Source organism: Macrosteles quadrilineatus, unplaced genomic scaffold (genome assembly GCF_028750875.1).
Source record: "Macrosteles quadrilineatus isolate MER2022 unplaced genomic scaffold, UCM_ALF_1.0 Scaffold_5__1_contigs__length_97177068, whole genome shotgun sequence".
In the NCBI taxonomy this organism is placed as follows: domain Eukaryota; kingdom Metazoa; phylum Arthropoda; class Insecta; order Hemiptera; family Cicadellidae; genus Macrosteles; species Macrosteles quadrilineatus.
In genome coordinates this window covers 33,519,064-33,541,103 of record NW_026542598.1, presented here as the reverse complement: position 1 = coordinate 33,541,103, position 22,040 = coordinate 33,519,064, and the positions used below count along the sequence as shown (strand labels likewise).

The following is a 22,040-nucleotide window of genomic DNA, read 5'->3' as shown; positions in this document are numbered from 1 at the left end:
ACGGCGAATTGGGCGGTGTAGGTCAGTAATGATGAGAGGGTAGACAGTGTTTTACATAAATAGCTGTAAAACATAGACTATTGTAGATAGGTAGGCTATATATACTTATAACTTAAATAAAAAATGTTTATGTAAGTAGGGTGAATTGAATATAAAGCAAGGGAATAAAAGCAAGAAATAGTAAAAACAAATGTTTATACTAAATTCTTTGACATTGCTTTTGAAAAATATGTATTTATTTATTTTTTATTTTATAAATACTTGAACATGTTTATTACAAAAGGAAAATTAATTAGTATTACAAATTTACATACAACTTTTATCTATTTAAGTTAAAAAGCCAATTTTTTATGAATTTTTTACCGAAACACTGCAGATTACCGGTAGCCATTTTTTAATGGATTCTAAAGGCTATGCTATTGAACTCTAAACCAAGTCTCCAATGGGTTAATAGGCTACTATATTTTGAAATTTTACCTACTGTTAAGCCTAGCCTAACTTAATTCGATGTCCAAGCAGAGAGCAGGTAGATTTAAAAAACACGCAGTAATTCAAAGTTTTGTCAGCAAAACAGTCTAAGCTATAATTTGAAGGGATGGATTCAATCTTGTCACAACAGGAAACTATACTTCATGTTAGCACAGTAGTTTCTCTCAAAATAACAATACTGTTAACTGTATTGATGACCAAGGAATCCATGTAGAAAAAGGGGAAAAAAATAAAAATAAAAATTGCTACCAAGTAAACTTAACTAAAAAATAAGCATTTGTTTGTTGTGAAGTAGTTAATTAAAATAAGCTGTACTTAAGAGGCTCCACTAATTCAACATTAGCCTACAATTAAAAATGGCTAATGGTTAGGGCCTAGATCACAGGTGCAACAATGAACATAAGTTAAGGGGTACTTAAAATAAAGTAGCTTAGGCCTACCGGTAAGTTACCTCTAGGCTTAATAGGTATAAACTGATTCCGTACACAGTAGAGTCTTCAATATTTCACCTAGGCAATAATCTGGGTGTGGCAAGGTGGAACAAGCTGATAAGTTAGATATACCGGTAACTTAGAAAATTATAAAATAACAATTTTGGTTGATTATTTTTAAATAATATATTTGGTTCTTACCGTCTACGCAATCAAAGACTATAATTTACTTACTGCACTACAGCCGTTTGGGAGATAATTCCATCGTCAGGTGCGTAGTGATACCTACACTAAACTTATGCTGATCAAGAAATTATTTACTAAACTTATGGTCTTGTTGCACTTAATACGCAACATCTTTATTTGCATTGCATCAGGGGTTAAATTAATATTAAACATATAAAAACAGAACGGACACACAAATACACGAAAACATTTAGAGCTCGTGTACGGCTTAAAAACTGACGACTGACTGTGTAACAATTCAATATTTTCACCAATATTTTTTTAATAGAATAATTTAATTTCCACCATATGTTTTCATTTTATCTAAACGTTAATCCCTTTTCAAACCATATATAGTAATTAATTGTCCATGCAGACCAATAGGTAATCAATTTAATACAATATAATATAGAAATTTTCAAATAACCTAATATCATCTATATATATATAAGGCAAAGCCCTCACTGACTCACTCACTCACTCACTCATCACTAATTCTCCCACTTCCCATTTACCTAGGAGGCTGAAATTTGGTACACTGATTCTTTAGGCATTAAATAGGAAAACTAAGTGGTTTTTATTCTGATCGGACTCTCGGGCTCCGCCCCAGTGGCTCTGGAATTTCCCATGTTAATCTTATGAGTACTTATATTTAAATGGAATTAATGAATCTTAACAGCTGTTTCAATTAAACAAGTTGGTTCTGTTCTATGATGTTCAATAGCATTAAAGTTACAAGGATTACCAACAGGGTGCAGCACCATTATTTCTTTTACATTTATGACAAAAAGGTAACCAAAAGGTGAGTGAGCGTAGCGAACGAACTTCAACCTCAAGGCGAGTGAGCGTAGCGAACGAGCTAACCTGAAGGCAAGTGAGCGCAGCGAACGTGCTCCAACCTAAAGATGAGTGAGCGTAGCGAACGAGCTCCAACCTAAAGGTGAGTGAGCGTAGCGAACGAACTTCAACCAGGACATGATTGAGCCATGCGAACGAGATCATCTTGAAAATTAAGAAGTGAAACGGGGCAAAGCCCGCGGGTTACAGCTAGTGTAAATATATAATAGCCTATAACTTTTGTAACAAAATTGCTTCAAATTCAACATAAATTTATTTAAATAACTTTTCAAAATTATAATTTAGCTCTCTAGCAAATGAAATTTGTTATAATATATTTGTGAACAGTGGCCTATAATTTTATGTTATTAAGTCGGCATTGACATATGTGAGTGCAACAATACATCAGACCATCATCACTTCCAATAGAGCCAAGATAGTATGAAGATGCAAATTAGACACTACATATTTAATATTAAAATTTTATAAAGAAAAGTACATTATTCGGACAAAATTTGTGAAATTTGTTGAAAGAAGAACCATCCCTGTGACGAACATTCATAATTTATAACATCAAGAACTTTACTTCAAAGAAGACATCAATTTTGGTGAGATTACTCCAATAGACTTTTATCCCTTTGGAAGCCATTAAAACTTTTTTAGGCCCAACCTTTGGACATTTGTACTCAAATTCAAAGTCAAGAACTTATAGAAGCTTAACCTATTCAAAATTATTATTAATTCAACCAATCTATAATTCGAACATACTTTATATTTTAAAACAAAATTTAATTAGGCTTATATCACAAGATTAATTTCAAATGCCGCTCGATCACCCCACCTGAGAAAGATCCTTGCAGTAGCCTAAATTATAACATTGAACTTAAATAATTAAAACCATTGTAATAGGCCTAGCCTAAAGTTTTTTTAAAGTAAATTCATTTCCCACTGTTTGTACAATTTATTGTGAACCCCCTTTCTTTTCTTTCACTATCAGATTTGTATAATAATTAATAAAGTTAAGTTTCGATTTTGTACATGGAGTTTCCATTGTAGACCTAAGTTGAAGGTAGATTACAACTGTTCAATCCTGGTCACTGCAGGAGTTACGTGGATGACTGGAACAGCTGACAACATGGTATACCAACTTTTAACTCAAATTATTTCTTTCCTGTTTGATTTCTATTATTATGTCAAAAAATGGATTGGTTGCTGAATTTGTGTGGGAGTTGATTACCAAGTTTGATTCGTATTATATTGGACAGACTGGTAGGTGCTTTAAGACCAGATATAAAGAGCACATACGCACCATTAAGAAACCCAACCCTGCTTCAAATTATACCAAACACATTCAACAGCATTGCCATGATTATTCCCATTTAAACAGCTTAGAAATACTACATATTGGCACTAAAAGTCACAAACTGAATTGCATCGAGAACTTCCATATCTATTGTACTGCTACAACTAAAGAGCCGAACTTGATAATCAACTCCCACACTAATTCAGCAGCCAATCCAATTTTCGAGAAAATAATAGAAATCAAACAGGAAATAAATAATTTGAGTAGATAAGTTGGTACGCCGTGTTAACAGCGGTTTCAGTCATCCACGTAACTCCTGCAGTTACCAGGATTAAACAGTCGGTCGTCAGTTTTTAAGCTGTGCACATGCTATAAATGTTTTTGTGTGTCCGTCCTGTTTTTATATGTTTAATATATATTCAACCCCTGATATTGTGTCAGGCTGCAAATGAAGACTTTTCGCATTAAGTGTAACAAGACCATAGTGTAGTGTACCACTACGCACATGACGATGGAGTTATCTGCGAAACAGCCGTAGTGAATTATAGCCCCTGATTGTGTAGATAGTAAGAACCAAATATATTATTATATTTTCACGCAATCTGCCACACTCAAGATTTTATTTAACTCACTGATGGCAATGAGCGATTTTACATTTGAGTAAACTTACAGTCATTAGCCTTAGTAAGTATCAAGAAAAAGTTTGGCAACAATATGCATAACTTAAATAAAATAACAGAAGTTCATAAGCTGCCTAAGTCAAACATGTTAAAAATCATCAAATTAAAAGGCCTAAAGTTTCTCCTATTTGTCTAATTGATGCAAGACAAGTTTATTTCCCATCGGAACTGTCACAAATAACATTAATTAGCCTAATTAAAAAGGAAAAACATTACTATTGTAATTGTAAAATATACCATTACGTTTCTTATCAATCTTGGGTCTGAGTAAGAAATGCGGGTACTGGTAGCATCGAATTTGCAAGTTTGTGGGAGATGATGAACTGTAAGGTATCAGAAGTACAGTCAAGTGCAGGTAAAGTCTAGCGTGTATCTTTTTGAGTACAGACATGGGCAGTAAAAGGGCTTGTCTCTAAGCACCAGTAGATTGGAAGATAGGATACTTTCAAGAGACTAGAATGTAAGTTTATATTCCAGTAGCCTGGACAGTTTATTGGAAAAAACTTCTAAAACACAACCTTATCTAATTTCAAAATATCCGTGAGATGAGTGGGCTATATAAACAATTTGACTTTCAACTGTGGTTTAAAGGCCGGTCTACACGCAAGGATTTACCGTCCGTTTTACCTGCGCAAGTAAATCGTTGCAGTCAAATCGTTGCGTGTGTACCGCAAAACTGTGCATTTTTTAGAACTACGCGGAGACGGAAGACGGAGCGATAAAACTATTGCGGAGAGCATAGTTTTGACAACGTTTTCAGACAAGTCGTTGCGTGTGTACACTGTCATCCGTTTCAACTCCGTCTTCACGCTCAAAACCCCAATATGAAGTGTTGTCTTCACGTGCTGTCAGAGGTGTAAGTGTGTTTTTTAATTACGATCGCAGATCTTCAACAATGTTCCCGTGATTTTATTGTTGAACTCATCGAACTGGGCAGAAGTTTCCTTAATTTGTGGAAGGTCAAGAGTAAGGAGTATAGTGACTGTGATAAGAAAAAGACCTAGATACTTTTGAAAAATCCAAAGCAGTAGATTCAAACGTGAACAGAGAAACTATTATGAAATTGGTTGACTTTTTAGTAACCAACGTCTTGACCATAGTGGGTCTCTCAGACTTATTTCTTTGCTTTCTTGTAACACTGGCTGCAGAAATCGACCACAAAAACACATCTTCCATCATATTACATGCACATAAACTGAAAGTTATCACAAAACTGCACTAAAATTTGGTGCTGAATCCTGTACCGTGTGGACGCATTTCTTTGCAACGACTTGACTGCAACGTTTTACCTGCGCAGATAAAACGTTCGCGAAATCCTTGCGTGTAGACCGGCCTTTAGTTCGGTTTATCGGTCTACATATCAGGTTGATACATTAGTTTTAGTGGTCAGAATATAACACCGGGAACTATTTAAACATTAGGCTATACAATTTTTTAATGCTTAAATAGATGTTTGTGTAGGCTACTCTATTGCCTCCACCCCATGCTCCAGTTTTAAAAATCTGTAAATTTTTCAGTTGAGACGTGGATGGATGCTATTGCAAGGTTCTAGTTCCCCATTTATACAGTCGGTTTTACGTCAGTTTCGCCTTTACTGTCAGAAACCGCCAAAGGGATTTGAAAAATATTTCAAACCAGGAGGAGCTCCAAAAAAGGAAGTCCCTAAAAGTGAGAGTGGAGTGAAAGAAGGAGTTCAAGAAGCCCCACCTTCGAAATCTTCTGCAGGCCAGTCATCAAGACCAGGGCCTAACCGACCAGGGGAATGGCCGTTTGGTGTATTTGGTGGTGGTCCCAAGTAAGTATTTTTAGGTACCTAAAAGAAAACCAACTAGAGTGAAAGTTTTATTTTTCAATAGATTTGCATGTTGTTGTGTTGTGGGGTTTCAACAAAATGATTTGTTGGCTGAATACACATTTGCTGTAGAAAAATGTGTCTAGCTTTTTAGTTAAATGAATCTTAATTTATAATTTAACAATATTTAACGAGCCAGTACTTTGGTATTATCCGGAAGCCACCCTTATACAGTGCGCTGCGGGGGTTATGTTAGGTTGGGTTATCATAAATGGAAAGAATATACTTTAATTTACTTACTGTCCAATTTTGACATGATTAAGCGGCCTTTGAGTTCTGCCTCCCAGAAGGCAGCGATGTCAGCGAGGATTGAGTAGAATGCGTCACCGCCTCTAGCTGCCACACCAGATACAGACAGGTGAGGCGCGCGCTCTGGTCAACAACCTCACCTTGGCCTACTTGGAGGGGATTTGGCGAGCGTATGACTCATCTGGTATTGTTTGATTCATAATGAAATGAGGAAAGTCTTACAAACATATTTATGATAACCCAACCTAAGATGACCGCCACAGCGCGCTGTATAAGGGTGGCCTAAAGATACCAAAGTACCAACGAGCCAAATTAAATAGAATGTGCATGAAAACAGGCAGAGTATACTTTTTGATTTTATTTTTTTAATTATATTTCATTGAGACAATAGGCCTAACACAATCTAAATTTTTTTTATTAAGAAAAAAATGCACTGGCATATTACGACAAAACATTCCCGTCCTACTGCTAATGCGCTCTGGGATACAGCGCAGACAGACGGAACAGTTCTGTTTAAAAATGCCACAGCGCAAGCGGCAGGACAGAAATGTTCCGTCCTAGGATATTACTTCTACAGGGTGTCTACCAACCAGGAAATCCGGGAAAACCGGGAATTGTACTTAATTTTTTACTGACCATGAAATGTACGGGAATTGTCCTTAAATGCCAGACTATGTCCTCAAATTTTTAATGGGCCATAATTTTATTGATCGCTAGTTGGTTAGGAGCACATAAAAGGTTTATCAGATGTTTGTTTACATTTTAATAATTTATTACTAGAGTAATTATGCAATAAAAATCCCATTAGCAATCTCAAACCCATTAATATTTTATCACGACAATCAAGTGACAAGTCAAGTACTTCCAAGAACTGTTGACTCAGTTAGCTAGCTCATAAAAGTTGTATCACTTTTATTCCTTTACAACTTCTTTTTTTATTACTATAATACTAGGGCTTATTATGAGATTATATTATGAGGAATTATTATGAGATCCCAAACCTATTTTATCGTGAAAATAATAGCTTTATAATGGCTGTTAAATTTCACTTCTTACTTGTACTTTCGGCTTGAAGATTCAATTTGCCCTGGCCATTGCCTAGTGCCATAAAACTGTTTATGGTTTCATATTAAACATGTAAATAATCTACAGTCTTATTTTGTAAGTTAATCCCTTTTTCATGGATATTTTATCTTTCAATTGACAAAACCACAAGCATTGTTGTTTGAATTAATGTTTTATCACTATGTAGGCCTGCTTGGTTTCAAATTATGTCATTGCATTTTCTTTATCTTTGTCTTATATTGTTGGCTATTCAGGTTTCAATGTTGTTTGTTTCCCATATATTTATTTATTGAGTTGTATGCTTTAAGCAATCTAAATCTTATGAACTAGAATGATGATAGTGACTTTGCCGCTATTATAACCTCATTGTTTGCTACCCAGTTTATATAGGCCCTCCTAAATAATTAGGTCTAGGCCTGGGTATTTTGATTCTTGAAAGAGCTGTAAAATATATTAAGAAAATGTAATTGAGCCTAGATAAACAACTAATGATTGCTATGTGTCGATATTAACTTTGCAAATGAAAATACAATAATCTTACTCAGTGCTTATTGCTTATTGGTAGCCGCTTACCATACCTTGATTTTGTACTAAGAACTGAGTAATAATGTGCATTAAAGATTTTTTTCAAAAGTAGTCGAGAGCCTAACGTTGTGCTAGGGCGAATCATGCCAAATTAATCCTCCTGGATCGGATAAGCTATGTTATGAAGTTTACGTGACCGATGGAGATATTTGTCGCTATCGCAGGAGACAATGATTGCGTTTCTCTGTTACACTATAAAAGCTTTACCTAAAAAGTATAGGTAGGCCTATGCTTGTTTACTTTCAATAAATTTCTATTTTGAAATTTTTAACTCTTATCTATTATTATTTACTTTTCTCTCTGGTACAACTACAGTTAATAACAAGATTAATACAGTTTGACAAATCAGGAAAATTATTCGGTAGGCCTAATGACCCCGACAAAGGTTACGGCAAAGTGTCCTTAAATGTACGGGAATTGTCCATGAATTTTTTATCCAGAATGTAGTAGACACCCTGTTCTAGCTCGACATTATTCCGAGAGATCGCAGCACTTATCGGGGAAATAATATGTTTCCGTCTATCTGCTATAGCTATTAAGTGTGTATTTCTAGTTCTTTTTGGTTGCCTAACCTTTTTTGGAATAAAAATATTAGTAAACAAGTGATAGTTTTGAGGTTAAATGTTTTGTGTCAATGCCTTGACTTGTCTTTTTTTATGATTGAGTGAAATAGACTGGTATATATAGTAAACTAGCAGAGTACCCGTCCTTCGTACGGGGTCGGCATATGAGTACAAAATGCTTATTGCAGTTATACTCAAGCTTTGCGTATACAAGGGGGAGAACACAGTTTGATAAAATTTGCTTCTTTAAATTTACAGTTTACATAACTGTAACATAGCCATAATGTTCTACCACTTCACCTAAACAATAGAGAAAAATAAATTATAAAAATTCGCAAAATACACAAATTATTCATGAAATTAAAAAATAAAACATAACCGTAAACAATCCTACTTTGACATTTTTCAGTGCGTATCACAGTTTTTTTTGCTGCTTAGTTCAAATTAGCTGTTGTCATGAATGCAAAAAAATGATAGTGCTGCACCCTGTTGGTAAATCTTTTTTATTATTTTTTTATGTTTTTCCACATCATAGAACAAACTTTTTAAGTAGAAACAGCTGACTAAATTCTTTAATTCCCTTTAAATATGAATACTCATAAGGTTAACATGGGGAACTACAGAGCCACTGGGGCGGAGCCCTAAAGGATGTTTGAGATACGAATATGCCTATATGTTAATCGGGAATGTGAGCTATCATCATGCCAAATTTGAGCCCAATCCGTCCAGTAGTTAATGTGTGATTGAACTTCAAACAAACAAACAAACACACAAACTTTCACATTTATAATACTATATATATATAATAGTAAGATTTTCATCCAATTTATCTGAGGAGGAGAAGATATTATTAATACAATATCATACTGTAATGAATAAGGAAGTTATAGCTATGACAGCTGGTTCAGGTTTTAAAACAACAAGTTACAGACTTTTTCAGGATCGACTTGATTACTGTTCAAGCACTTAACCACTCTACCGCCAATCTTAAACAAGGACCTTGACATTAAGGAAATAAAACAATGTTGATCGCCTGAGGTATGGTCAACAGCTCAAGGTGGGGATTGAAATTACTAAAAAGTACAATTGCCTGTGTTATGAAACAATAGTGGAATGTGCTTAATTTGAACTTTGTTGATTCATAAACTTCTTTAACTGGTGTTGTTCATTGTTTAAAAGTTTATTCTTTCTAAGGTTTGATGAAGAACTGAATAAACCATTTTTACTTTGTGGCAAAATACGATTGGACGATAGTTATTAAGATACCTTGGCCCACCCCTGAGATACCTGGGCTTTTATATCCTCTACCGTCCACCGCTAAATCACGCACTTTTCAAGTCGCTTCTTGAATCTTTCAACAAACCTAATAGGCCTAATATCGCCAAAGTGCATATTAACACCTTAGCTGCATTTCACAGCCAGCTTTCATGTTTTATTGCATATAATTAATAAATAGCGAACAGAGATTTAACTATATGATTGGAGATTTTCTCCGAGGAGAGTTCAAACAATCCCCCAACCGAAAAAGGGGGCCTTTGCCCAGCGAGCCAAATGCGAGTATTATATCTACAAGTTGCTAGCGTGAATTCAAATAATAATCATGGTAAACTGGACCACAACAGACTTGGCAAACTTAAAATTCTACATAATTAATTTAATTAAATTAATAGGACACATTGCCCTAGTCTACACTTCCCCAACCCCTATTATTTTATTGACTACTAATGATACTCATCGGAACGGAGACGTCGACCCCAGAGCTGCTACCGCACTACTGAGTAATGACTACCCGTGGCCAGTCCCTCCAGCGAGTTTTTGGTGTGTGCGCACATCTAACTCCGATTTTCTCGAAACGTCTTGGTGACGACTAACGCATGTATGCCAAGATTGTGCTTGTTTAAAAAAGTTATTAGGTGAATTGATCTGCTAATTTACAATTAATTTGGCGATTTGAGATCTACACTATTAAGAGTGATTTATATACCTCTTATCAGGTCACACTTTGTCAAAATGTAGCCGATATAAAATTCATTTTCATAAACTGTTTAGTCTCTTGTTTACAATCTGACAGTGATTAACATTTAACTCAAGGCAGCTGTTAAATTACAATTCACATTTAAACCGTTAAAAGAAAATTGGTCAGCATAACTGGATCTTTAAAAATGGACTCCAGAAATAAATTAATTGTAAGAGTCCCTAATGGAAATTATCTTTTTTTTAATTACTATAGGCAGGTGCGCTAGACCATATGCTTTAAAATGACAACTCACTCAAAAAATTTGTTAAATAGGACGAATGAAAAAGTTATGTAACTGAGAAAACCCTTACTGTGTTAAATTTATAGATGGATAGATATTTATTAATACATTGGTTAAATTGTAAAATAGTTCAAATCTCTTGAAATTCTATAAAGCTATATTGTAATGGTATTGTGTCATAGATTACTTTATTACACAGTTGCTCAAGAAATCATTAAACATCTATTCCTCGAATAATTCTCATTAAAACTACTTCATCATCTAGATCTACTTTATTTTCAAAAGTACATTTGTATATAGTTTCACGTCATACAAAATTTAATATTCATATTATTTATAGTAAAAAATGCCCAATACACTAGTTATAGTATACACATCAGATTAGTTTCTAGTTGGTAGCACTGTGTCAGGGCGTAGTCACTTCTGAGAACCGGCTGACTCACAGGAAATGCTGAGCAGTGGATTCCAACGGTTTGTCTCTAGCAGTGGATTCCAACGGTTTGTTTAGAACGTGCAGCCATGTTCTTCAAACGTCTCCTTGTAGGATTGATAATTCAGTTGTTTTTATGTTTATTTGAATACCTCTATTATTTTTGGAAGAAGAGACAGGGATATAAAAGGTATGCCTACATATCTATATGATTTAATTGCATTTTTCATTACAGGTTTTTTGAACCACCTGTTGAAAGAATACATTTTTTTAATAATTTACTTGCTTTTCTGCTAGTTTTTATTTTATGCTAATTTGTGGAAGTAATAGGTCCCAACAGTTTTAGGTTTTTTAAATCTTCAGTAACATTTGTATTATATATTTTCCTGGGTCTTTCATTGGTAGGCCTAGTGGCAGATTTATGGCTTAGTCAATACTCAAGAAAAGGAACAGTCAAATACTTTGTGCACTTACTGTAAAAACACTTATTGGACTCACTGGCATAGAAAACACAGTGATAAAATAATACAGTATATTTTCATTAAACCTTTTCAACAAATCATTACTAAAAATAGCCAACAACGGCGACTACAACCGGTGTTATAATATAAAGAATCAATAGTTTAGTTACACAACTAAGATAATCAGGGGTTTGGTGAAATTCTTTTTGGAATGGTAACAAATAATGTGCAAGGGCCGTGACATTTTAATAATTAACGTAATAAAAACATCATGCTCCAAGTAGCTGTTCCCACTTTTAAGGGCAGCTACCTAAAAATTGGCTACTTCTTGGGGTGATAGCCTTAGGCTGCGTCTCCACTGGCTGTAGATTGTCGTGCTGCAAATTGTAGCGCGCTACACGCGACAGTTGGTGGCTCCACTAGCAGCAGAGTACGAGCCACAATCTGCAGCAACGTCGCTTATGTCGTGGCTCCACTAGCAGTTTAGTGTAGCACCTCTGTAGAGGTGGCCCTGGATCTATCATGCCGCAAATTAATTTGCAGTGTTTTTCTCCGTGCTTTTTTAGTTTATAGACGACGTCGGTCACAAAAGAGAAAATGGTGGATCCATCCAATAATAAGTAACAGAAGTCTGAAGGGATGTTCCACACACTCCATACCAAACTAAGAAAATATCCAGACAAGTTATTTTTTATATTACGATTATTAGGGTATCAAATGTTTCAAAACTCTTTTGATTACTTACTAGAAGCAGTAGGCCTAGAGGAAAGCTTTCATTGACATTACGGTAATTTTTTTTCTAGGCTTTAATCCTAGCGTTCCTGTTTTTGTAATTCTCTTCTGTTTTCTTGAATAAAATGGGTTGTTTCTCAACTACTAATATAATAACTTCACAATTAAGTTCTGGCTCCATCGTTTACAAAATAATAGACAAAACTCAACTCAGGAGACAAAAAAGTCTATACTGAATGTAGTGTAAATGTATCTAGTGCCTGTATGCTGGCCGGCCGTTCACTGACTTGACGGCTTGACATGACACTACAATGTACAGCTAGTGAAGCCACCTGCTGGCTGCAAAATGTGGCGCAAAAATAGGCTGGGATCCATTTCTGTGGTGCTAATTCTAGGGTGCAGCATAAAATGTAACGTGCGGCAGACTCGCTAGTGGAGCCAGCTTCGTTTGATCACTGGCCCATTTCTTCAACATACCAGCTACAATTTGAGCGTGACAATCTACGGCCAGTCGAGCCGCAGCCTTGGCAGAATAGAGGGTTGAATGTAATCATCATACCAGATAATACTTAGAAGTTTCCGAAGCTTTCCAGAATAGCATGAGCAATGTGTAGAATAATTGTATGAACTATTTAACCGCCCGTGCTCCGCCACGGGAATATTGTCAGCAATAAAATGCATAATAATTAACAAATACTGTTTATCTTTGTATTTTATTTAGGGACTGCTTGATTTTTTTACATGAAATAGAAACCGATCAAACCGATATATTAGTTTAACCAAATGAATGTTTTATATTAATTAGAGTTTTGTTTGAATAATAAATAGTATACGAACTGCACAATGCTGGTAACCTAATAAACTTCTTATGCTATGGTGGAGATAATTTGTTCATATATATTCCTACATTTGTTTTTTTTGTTCATTAAATTTTTGGTGTGGAATCAAGGCCACACTAAAAAAACAGGCCGTAATGCTCATCAAGCATGACGTCACGATAGAAGACAGCAATGATGTAATTTTGCCGTTTGTGATCAGCTGCTTGTTTCAATCTTTCATTGGGAAATAAATAAATACATACTTATACGTCATAGCCGTCTTCTATTGTGACGTCATGCTTGACGAGCATTACGGCCTATTTTTTTAGTGTGGCCTTGGTGGAATAAAGATAGTCACTTAAATCACACATCAGCAGTTGGTCGCATTTCACGGATATTTGACCCATTCTGTGAGTAACAGCTGTGTTTAAGTCGTATAAAGTTGGGCATATATAAATTATATATAATTATATAATTAGACTACTAGAATAATGTTTACTAGTGTACCTGTTGCTCGAATTCGAGCAATTGCTGAGTATTACAGGCGTTATTTTAAAACAAATAACAGTCATAATTTCTGATGACTTTAAAAGATTCGACTCAAAGATTATGGAAATACTCAAGATGTTTATAACAGATCTAAAGATGAACTAGATGAACTAAAGAGAACTACATAACAGATTGATATAATCAACATTTCTTGTAAATAGTGTTTTCTGCAAATAGCTTACTCATAGCCGCATTAGGTTTCCAGACACATTATGTGTCCAAAAGCCTAACAGCACGACTCCCTTCCCCATACCGTCCTGAGTGATAGGGATAATTGATATTCGCTCTAACCTTTCCCTTTATGGGCCAGTTTTCATTTGTTTTCTTTCTTAGTTTTGTTTGTTTCTTTTTTTAAATTTAAAAGCCTATGTATCCCTGATGGTTTTTCCTATTTCCCTAACTACTTTTCTAAAGGTCTCATTCTTTCTTTTTGTACTTTTCACACCCTGAGGAATATGATAAAGTTTTATAACGCTGTAATGACCCGAGTCGACATTGTAACTAAACATCAAATCACACACTTCTTCGCCAGAACCGAAACCGCAAGTCACAGTTTCTCATGCAACTTCCCTGTGTACTTGAAAAAAATTGTTAGGGTACTGTTCACTGATTCCAATTCAAATTCAAATAAACTTTATTTGTTAGTAGTATACAATACATACATAAATAGTGTCAATACAGGTGGTATTGAAAAATGAAAAAAAACAAAGGTTTCTTAGAATTAACAATGCAAAAGATGACATTACATGTAGTACTTACCATGAGACCTGCGGTAATAACTTTCTCCCTGTATGAGAAATTTGCTAATTATTTTAAAATCAGCAAACAAGACAAAATTTACATTTCCACACCTTGCTTAAGAGTTACTTATGGTTTGGTAAACCTGGCTCAAGTACTACCTAATATATGATTTTGAAAATCTCAATTACCCTCATTGTTTTTTTTTTTTAATTAACCTTCTTTTAACCCTTTCAGTGCTAGGCCAATAATTCATATTTTGTAAGACTTTTTTGTTTGCCTTTTAATTCCATTACACGTTGTTGAATTTTAACTGTCATGTTGTCACTATTTTATTAATTAGGCTAATTTTGAATAATAACACAATAAGAAAATATATAAGAAAGATAAATCCCGGTATTTGTAGTAAACATCAAATAAAACTTAGTTTTTGTTGTAATTTTCCTGGTTTTCCAATCAATTTTTATGTTCTGATAGCATTATTTGAAACCGACATCTCACAAAATCAAAAGACATATAGTTTACAATGTAATATTGAATTTAACCCTGATTTAGTTGGACGAGGTTATTGTAATATAGCAATTTTAGGGAAACTAATGTTTTGCAGCAAAGTCTCAGGAACACATTTACTACTACTAAAACTAAAAGATTGCATCTAAATAGTCCGTGACTAGCTGGTGCTGCTACCTAGTAACGCATTGAACAACCATCTGCAGCGCCATCTGTTCGCAATCGGTGGCGACAGCTTAAATACCGGGTTTTGACTCCCCAATCTTCAAGCACAGATAGCCGAGAAGGCTAGGGCGTGTGTCACTTGGCCAGTGGCATTCGTCTGCTCGGGTTCGAATCCCGTCCTGTGTGGCAAATAATTGGTGACCTGTGTGTTTGTAGCGATATACTACAACCACTGGGGCATAGTGAGGTGTTCATAATCCTTGGTTTAGACATACACCTCGAAATCATCGGATTGGGCGAATCTTTTAGCTATGTGGTTGGTAGTGTATCCTATGAACATGCAGGTCACCAATGGCCGTTTTGCTATTTTTTTAAAAATAACCTTCCTCTCTATATCCCTTAGGATTTTTTTAAAACAACGATATATCGTTTCATAGCACTGAAAGGGTTAACTGTAGAATATAGCACCGTAAATAGTAGTGAATATAAACAAAAACATTCATAGACACACTCTAAAAATCAAATTCAAGATTCATATATATTATGCAGATACTTATTAATTATTATGCAGAAAAACAAAACATCAAATAAATTTTAATCTTTAAAAAAGTTGGCGTGGAGGGACCTACTCTTTAGATAAATTGCTGACTTCAGTAGATTTTGTAAATTTGTCTACTGAATAAATAGTAAAGCCAATTGATAAGTAGCCTGAGGCCAAAGATTTTTTATTTATTTCTCAATTTTTACATCTAACAAAGTACAAGCTAATTGAATTTTAAACATTTACAAGAAACAATAAGAACACTCGAATGGATGTATACAACATGCATGAGCAAATTCAGTGATAACTTAGCTTATACTGTATAGTAATTGATTTTGATGATTTAAAACTCTACCCAGCTGTCTTTTATAATTGAGTTTTTAATAAACGGCCCTAAGAAACAGCTGATTATTTCTGTATTAAAACTATATTAAGGTGTCACATCCATCCTTTCATTCATATTTGGGCTGAACTCTTGATGAATGCCCAAGTCTCAATCAGATTTCAGATGTCAGATGTTAGGAACTTGTCATGATACCTAGAACAGAGCTATACATAAACCACAGCAGACCAGTGCTGATAAGCAGAATGTTTCCTTTGTTGTTTTTACTGTTGTATCCAATAGGCAATCAAAACATTGCATTCCACTTGCTCTGATAACACAGCCTATCAAAGCAAGACCCCACTACACTACATAGCGTAGTGGGGTCTTGATCAAAGCCATGCAGCTATTCCAGCTACTGTTAAATCATTGCTGCAGAACCGCCTAGGCTTAGTACAAATTTAAATTCAACCAACACATACTTCAAAATGTTATCTTGGTTTTCATATCAACCTAATATTAATTGATTACATGCAGATGGTCAGATTAAAAATAAACTCAAAATTGTTTTCACCAAAATTCCTTTTTAGCGAATTTCCCTATAGGGAAGTAGCTATTACCGTAGGTGGCACGGTAAGACCTAGACCCGGGACCGATTTACTTTTTCATTTTGATGTCCCCAGAGGCCAAAAACACCATTCGTTCAAATTTTTATATATGTATATATATATATACGTCCGTGAACGCGATAACTTGAGTAATTTTTGTCAGATTTTGATGAAATTTGGTTTAAAGGTGTAAAGCGGGATAAACTTGAATGAGTTTGCAAACCAGCACGATCGGACCAAGGGAACGGGGCTTTACGGGGGGTTTTATGGGGTAAAAATTGGTTTTTCTCACTTTTGACCCTCAAAACACAAAATTTCCCGATTTCTCTTTAGACCTTTTTAAAGAGCTTAAAAAAACAAATAAAAGTATTTTTATTCAATTATAAGTAACGGAGAAAATTAAAAAAATTGTAAATTTAAAATTCCCATGTTATTCTTATGGAGAATATTGTCAAATGTTGTAGTTTGCTTGTTTATGGATATATTTTGATCAAACTTGGCAAATTTATTTATTTTGTACTAAGCTATCAATATTTTACTCAAAAACACACTTTACTAGTTTCCTTGTAGCAGCAAACCTAGGTACTCGTTAAACCTAATGTTATTTATTAAAATATATTTAACTGAAAATCAATTCAGACAAATGGAAATTCGCTTAGTCGGCAGGTTTGCTGCGGCGGGGGTATTTTCAAATTACATGTTTTGAAATTTCTACCAATAACTTAACCAATGGCATACAATTATTATTAATTAGATTCTCTACATTAAATTTTACCAGGTGATTTATTCACACAGTTTAGGTGAATCAATTGCAATTAGCTGTTATTTACATAAAATGTTTGTTTACTTTAACCTATAATTAATTTTAGGCCTAGTGTTATATTACCTGTTTATTTATTAATTGGCTATTACATCAGTTTGATAAATGTCTGTTCGTATGAAACATAGAAAGAAAAAGTAAGTATTTACGAAATTGTTTACACTTCCAGTTAACTAATCCTGCAAGATGGTTTATCTGTTGATAGGCTATATAAAGTATCTATGATCAAATAAACATTTCTTGTTTTAAGTTAGCTTTAGAGTTAAAGTTTTTCATTTCCTGCACAAATATTTTGTAGGATAACATTCGTTGTGTTTTGGTAGTATTGGATTGTTATAAATATTGTTATTTGTAGAGTGGTATTTTAGTAAACATTTTTGGACCTCACTTTAGACAGTCAAAAAACTTTTTGTTGAAGATATAAGTCGATTGTTTAGATTATTAACCATAAATATCCAGGCATATTATTCAACATACAAAAGGTATTTGACTATAAAATTTACAGATTTGTATAAAGACAGAGTAATTGTTATTTTTCTTGCACTATGGACATGACTACATTTTGACAGTTACATGTAGGCGTAACTCTTTCAATGACATATAATAATCTGCTATGAAACTCTTCTTCAATGGGGCTGCGCGAAGGCCGGCCACTGTTGGTAACGCAAACAGCTAATGTGTTGCGTGGATGAGTGGGTAAAAACGTTTAAATTTAGTTTTATCCAAATGAGAGGCACATACTGCGTCCAAGTTGTTGTGGAAGTAGTTTTATAAGAACCCATCAGATAGCAGCATTAAACAATACTTCTAGCTCTCAGTATTGCCAAATGGAAGGAAAAAGCAGGGGTGAAGTACTCGTATACACCATAAAAAAATACCGCCAAAAAGCGGTCAAGCTCAATTTTGAGGTTAGGATCCTTCCACAATGCTACAGTACATTCATTATCATTATTCTATTACAAGTCATTTGATCGAAGCCTTAACCCCAGACTGCAATATTTTTTAAACAATCCCTATCACAGATCAAATAGTCGGATTTGAAAATGAACTATACAAGATTAAAGTATAAAACTGGCAGAATAAGCGGCGAGCAAAACAACGTCTCATGGCCGTGGCTAACTCCACACTGGAACGATAGTTTGTAAACAGTGCTTATACTCGTCGCTACTGGAAAAGGCTAGCGGTGACGAGATTACTCGTCATCCGCAGTGAACGTGTTAATTGCTTGTATAAACTGTCCTCTGTAGTGTGGCTAATACATTAATTTATCTTAATGATGGGTAAATTTTTAGTAGGCCAACTAAAAACCGTTGGTCGGCATATTTATTAAATTACTTGTTCAAACTGTTTTTACATTTTACCACCTTTGTTCATATTTTTTGTTTAAGTAATACTGTAATTCTAAAATTCTTGCAGGGGCGGCACGGGGGGAGGCAAACCTTTTGGAGAGGGAGGCGAGAAGGAAAAATGGATACTGTTTGGAACCTTGGGCGTTCTTGGAGTGGTCGGAATTTTGGCCTATTACGAAATGGGATACACGGAGATAGCATGGAAGGAATTTGTAAACAAGTGAGTACCTATATGTTTTTACCATAGCCTATAATGTGAAAGTGGATGCACAGTAACACAGGTGTAAGCCTATAGCCTATCACCTACAAATACAAAATTTATACTTTACAAATTGTAGCTTCCATTTTTATTAGGAACGAGATAGGTAGGTATTTATGAAATTCCCATAGATCATCAACAAGGCTATTCTTATGGACATTCCAAATGCTTATAAACATTTGGAATATTTTACATTTAATGTAACAAGTTTTTAGATGTTTTATTCCAGAACAGATTATCTACACTCAAAACTCATACACAATTTTTGGTAGAATAAACAATATCTTTGTTTGCCTGTTTTCTTGTTTGTAACCATTTAGGTAACATATTGATTACCTATTATTCTTGAAACTAGGTCCACAAAAACAATTCTTATTTTTTTATAAAAACATCTAATTGTTGTTCTAGTGTGGGCTAGAATAGATTTCACCACCATAAATTAGAACGTGAATTGTTTCTCTTTTAGATAAAATCTTCTACAAAAAAACAGTAATCAGATCATGATAATAAGCGGCTGCGTTTTGTATGTACAATATATTAAAAAAATATAGCCAAGTGTCTACCTTTAAAATTTAAAAAAATACATTTGTCCATTTGGATTGTTTTAGTTATCTTTCTCGGGGGATTGTGGAAAAGCTGGAGGTTGTCAATAAGAAGTGGGTCCGAGTTAAACTGCTTGCTGGGAATAACGTCAATGGCAGTGTGAGTACTGATTATGTCTAAAATATCAGCTGTAGAATAAGGTGACAGTTTCAAAGGTTCAGGATTATTCACATTCAGAAATCCAACGCTGCAAGCACTTCCCCCCCGCAAATCGAGCACTGCTTCTAATTTTAAAGTCGTCATAATGGAGAAGACTGCAGAACAGTAGACTGTCACCTTTGACTAAACAACTTCGGCTGCAAATAGCCTTCTCAGCTTTGCTGGTTCAAAGAAAGGTGTACTGCAGTAGTATTTTTGTATAAAAAGCTATTAAAAAAACGTTTGTGACAGGCAGTTTTAGGAAGAAACCCACATATTTTTAACTCTGTAGGCCCAACATTAGGTTATGGGGTACCTAACAAGTTATAGGCCTAAATTGTGCAGCTGTGATTGAGAGTTAACAAAATTAATTAATTGAGTTTATCTAGCATAACCGTACTTTTACGTAAAATAGGATAGGCCTATTTCATAAACCTAATCATATGAATCTCTAGTAGGGCAAGAGTGTACCCAACATATAAGTTTACTTGTCTTAGCCTTCAGGTTAATTTTTATTTTTTTTATCTGAAGTTTTAGACAAATAGACAACCCCTGAGGAATGTGAGTTTTATATTATTTTGGATTGACACAAACTAACCCGTTAGAACTTTTCTCAGAGCTTCAATTTTCTACTTTTTTAACTTAAAATATTTCCAATGAAGCAAACATAAATTGTATGTGATTTTGTAACTTTCAGAGCATATTGTGGTTCAATATTGGCAGCGTGGATTCATTTGAGAGAAATTTAGAAAACGCACAAATGGAAATGAACATCGAACCAGCCAATTACGTCCCTGTCATCTACAAGAGTGAGATTGAAGCATCTAGTTTGTCAGGAATGTTACCAACCATCATAATCATAGGTAATGAACTTTTGTACTCCTTTGGCGGTTTTAATGTTTTTTGTTAGGGAACGGCCTGAACCAAGTCTTGTTCCTATCTAACATCGACCTATGATATGAAATGGCCTCTGGATCTGGAAATGAGCTCGCTTGGAATTGAACCAGCAGACTTCAGATTTGAAAGCGAGTACGAAATATAACCACTCGCCTTCTCAGAATTGAAAGGTTACTGACAGCTATTATTTATATAGAGTATTTAATTATTCAAATAGAATTTGTATTGTCTTTTAATGTTGCTGGAAGTTCAGAGTTAAAATATTGTGAACGTGATGTACAAGGTAAATAACTCAACACAGGTTTATGAAATTTACAAACTTAATTTGTAATTTAACTAATTACCCTAATTACTTAATTTTGAACTTGGTTTATTTGCATGTATGATGCAAATGCAATGTTTTTAACAATAAATAAAATGTTCAGTCTATACATGAAACGTTGTCCTCTGCAATCCCAGAAACATTATCATTGACCCCTTAAAGACATCATCATATTCTATCGCAATGTTTTTTTTTATTATTTAAGGGAGAGGAGGTAAAAATGATTTTTTACGCACACAGGTAGCCAGCCTGTAGTGTGAGACTCCTGAGCTTGTCAGAATACTCACTAAAAAACCCCCTCTACTCTGTTGGACACAGACCTGGGATTGATTGTCACATTACTTCAAGTCAGGCCAACGTGTGACCTAAGCCCTCAGGGCTCGTGCAGTTTCTGGCATTCAATTTCTTTATGACCTAGACTGCATCCCGGTCAAGCTCTAGCTTCTTTGCGCGGAGAATTGTGTGATCGCAATGGTGTCATGCAACTTATTGCATTGCGCAATAATCATTAAACCTAAACCAACATTATCCATCAAAGTTCTTGATTTTGGTTATTTTTGCTAAAATCGGTTAAACCGCCAACTGGCTTTAACAACCGACCCATCCCTAGTTAAACAATTAAACCCACAACAATTTGATCCTAATCTATATACAGGGTGTTTTTTTTTTAAACTTGCATCTTTATTTATGTAAAAACCGCAATAGATAGAAATATGCAGTTTGCGGTAATCATCTATTGACGTAGGGGGCCCAATTGTTTTGAATTCAACGTTACATTCACATTCCCCCCCCCCTTTCCCCCTGCCCTTTACTTAATTTTTTTAAATACCAAGGTACCCCTTGTGACATATCAAATGAAAGAGTATGAAAAAAGAAAATGTTTGATGAAAAAAAATTGAAAATCGGTTCATAAATTTGCAAGATATTTCCCCCCCCCCCTCCCCGGAACTTAATTTTATTTTTAATAGCAAGGTACCCCTTGTGACATATCAAATGAAAGAGCATGAAAAAAGAAAATGTTTGGTGGAATTTATTTTTCATTTGATAGCTATGTCACAAGGGCCTTGCTATTAAAAAACAAGTTATGGGTAGGGGAAAAGGGGGTGTTTATCTCACAAATTCATGAGCCGATTTTTTTTCACCAAAAATTTTCTTTTTTCATGCTCTTTCATTTGATATGTCACAAGGGGTACCTGGCTATTAAAAAAAAATTAAGTTCCGGGGGAGGGGGGGGGGTATAT

General features: G+C 34.7%; 1 protein-coding gene across 1 annotated transcript in view; it reads left to right on the top strand.

Moving 5' to 3' along the window:
- The window catches only part of LOC128994072 (AFG3-like protein 2), a 37,161-nt gene that overhangs the window by 1,978 nt on the left and 13,143 nt on the right, over window positions 1-22,040 (top strand). Inside the window, exons 2-5 of the mRNA XM_054418303.1 lie at window positions 5,483-5,760; window positions 18,648-18,800; window positions 19,448-19,541; window positions 20,278-20,443. Coding sequence (XP_054274278.1) covers window positions 5,483-5,760; window positions 18,648-18,800; window positions 19,448-19,541; window positions 20,278-20,443 — 691 coding nt within the window. The remainder of the gene's footprint in view (window positions 1-5,482; window positions 5,761-18,647; window positions 18,801-19,447; window positions 19,542-20,277; window positions 20,444-22,040) is intronic.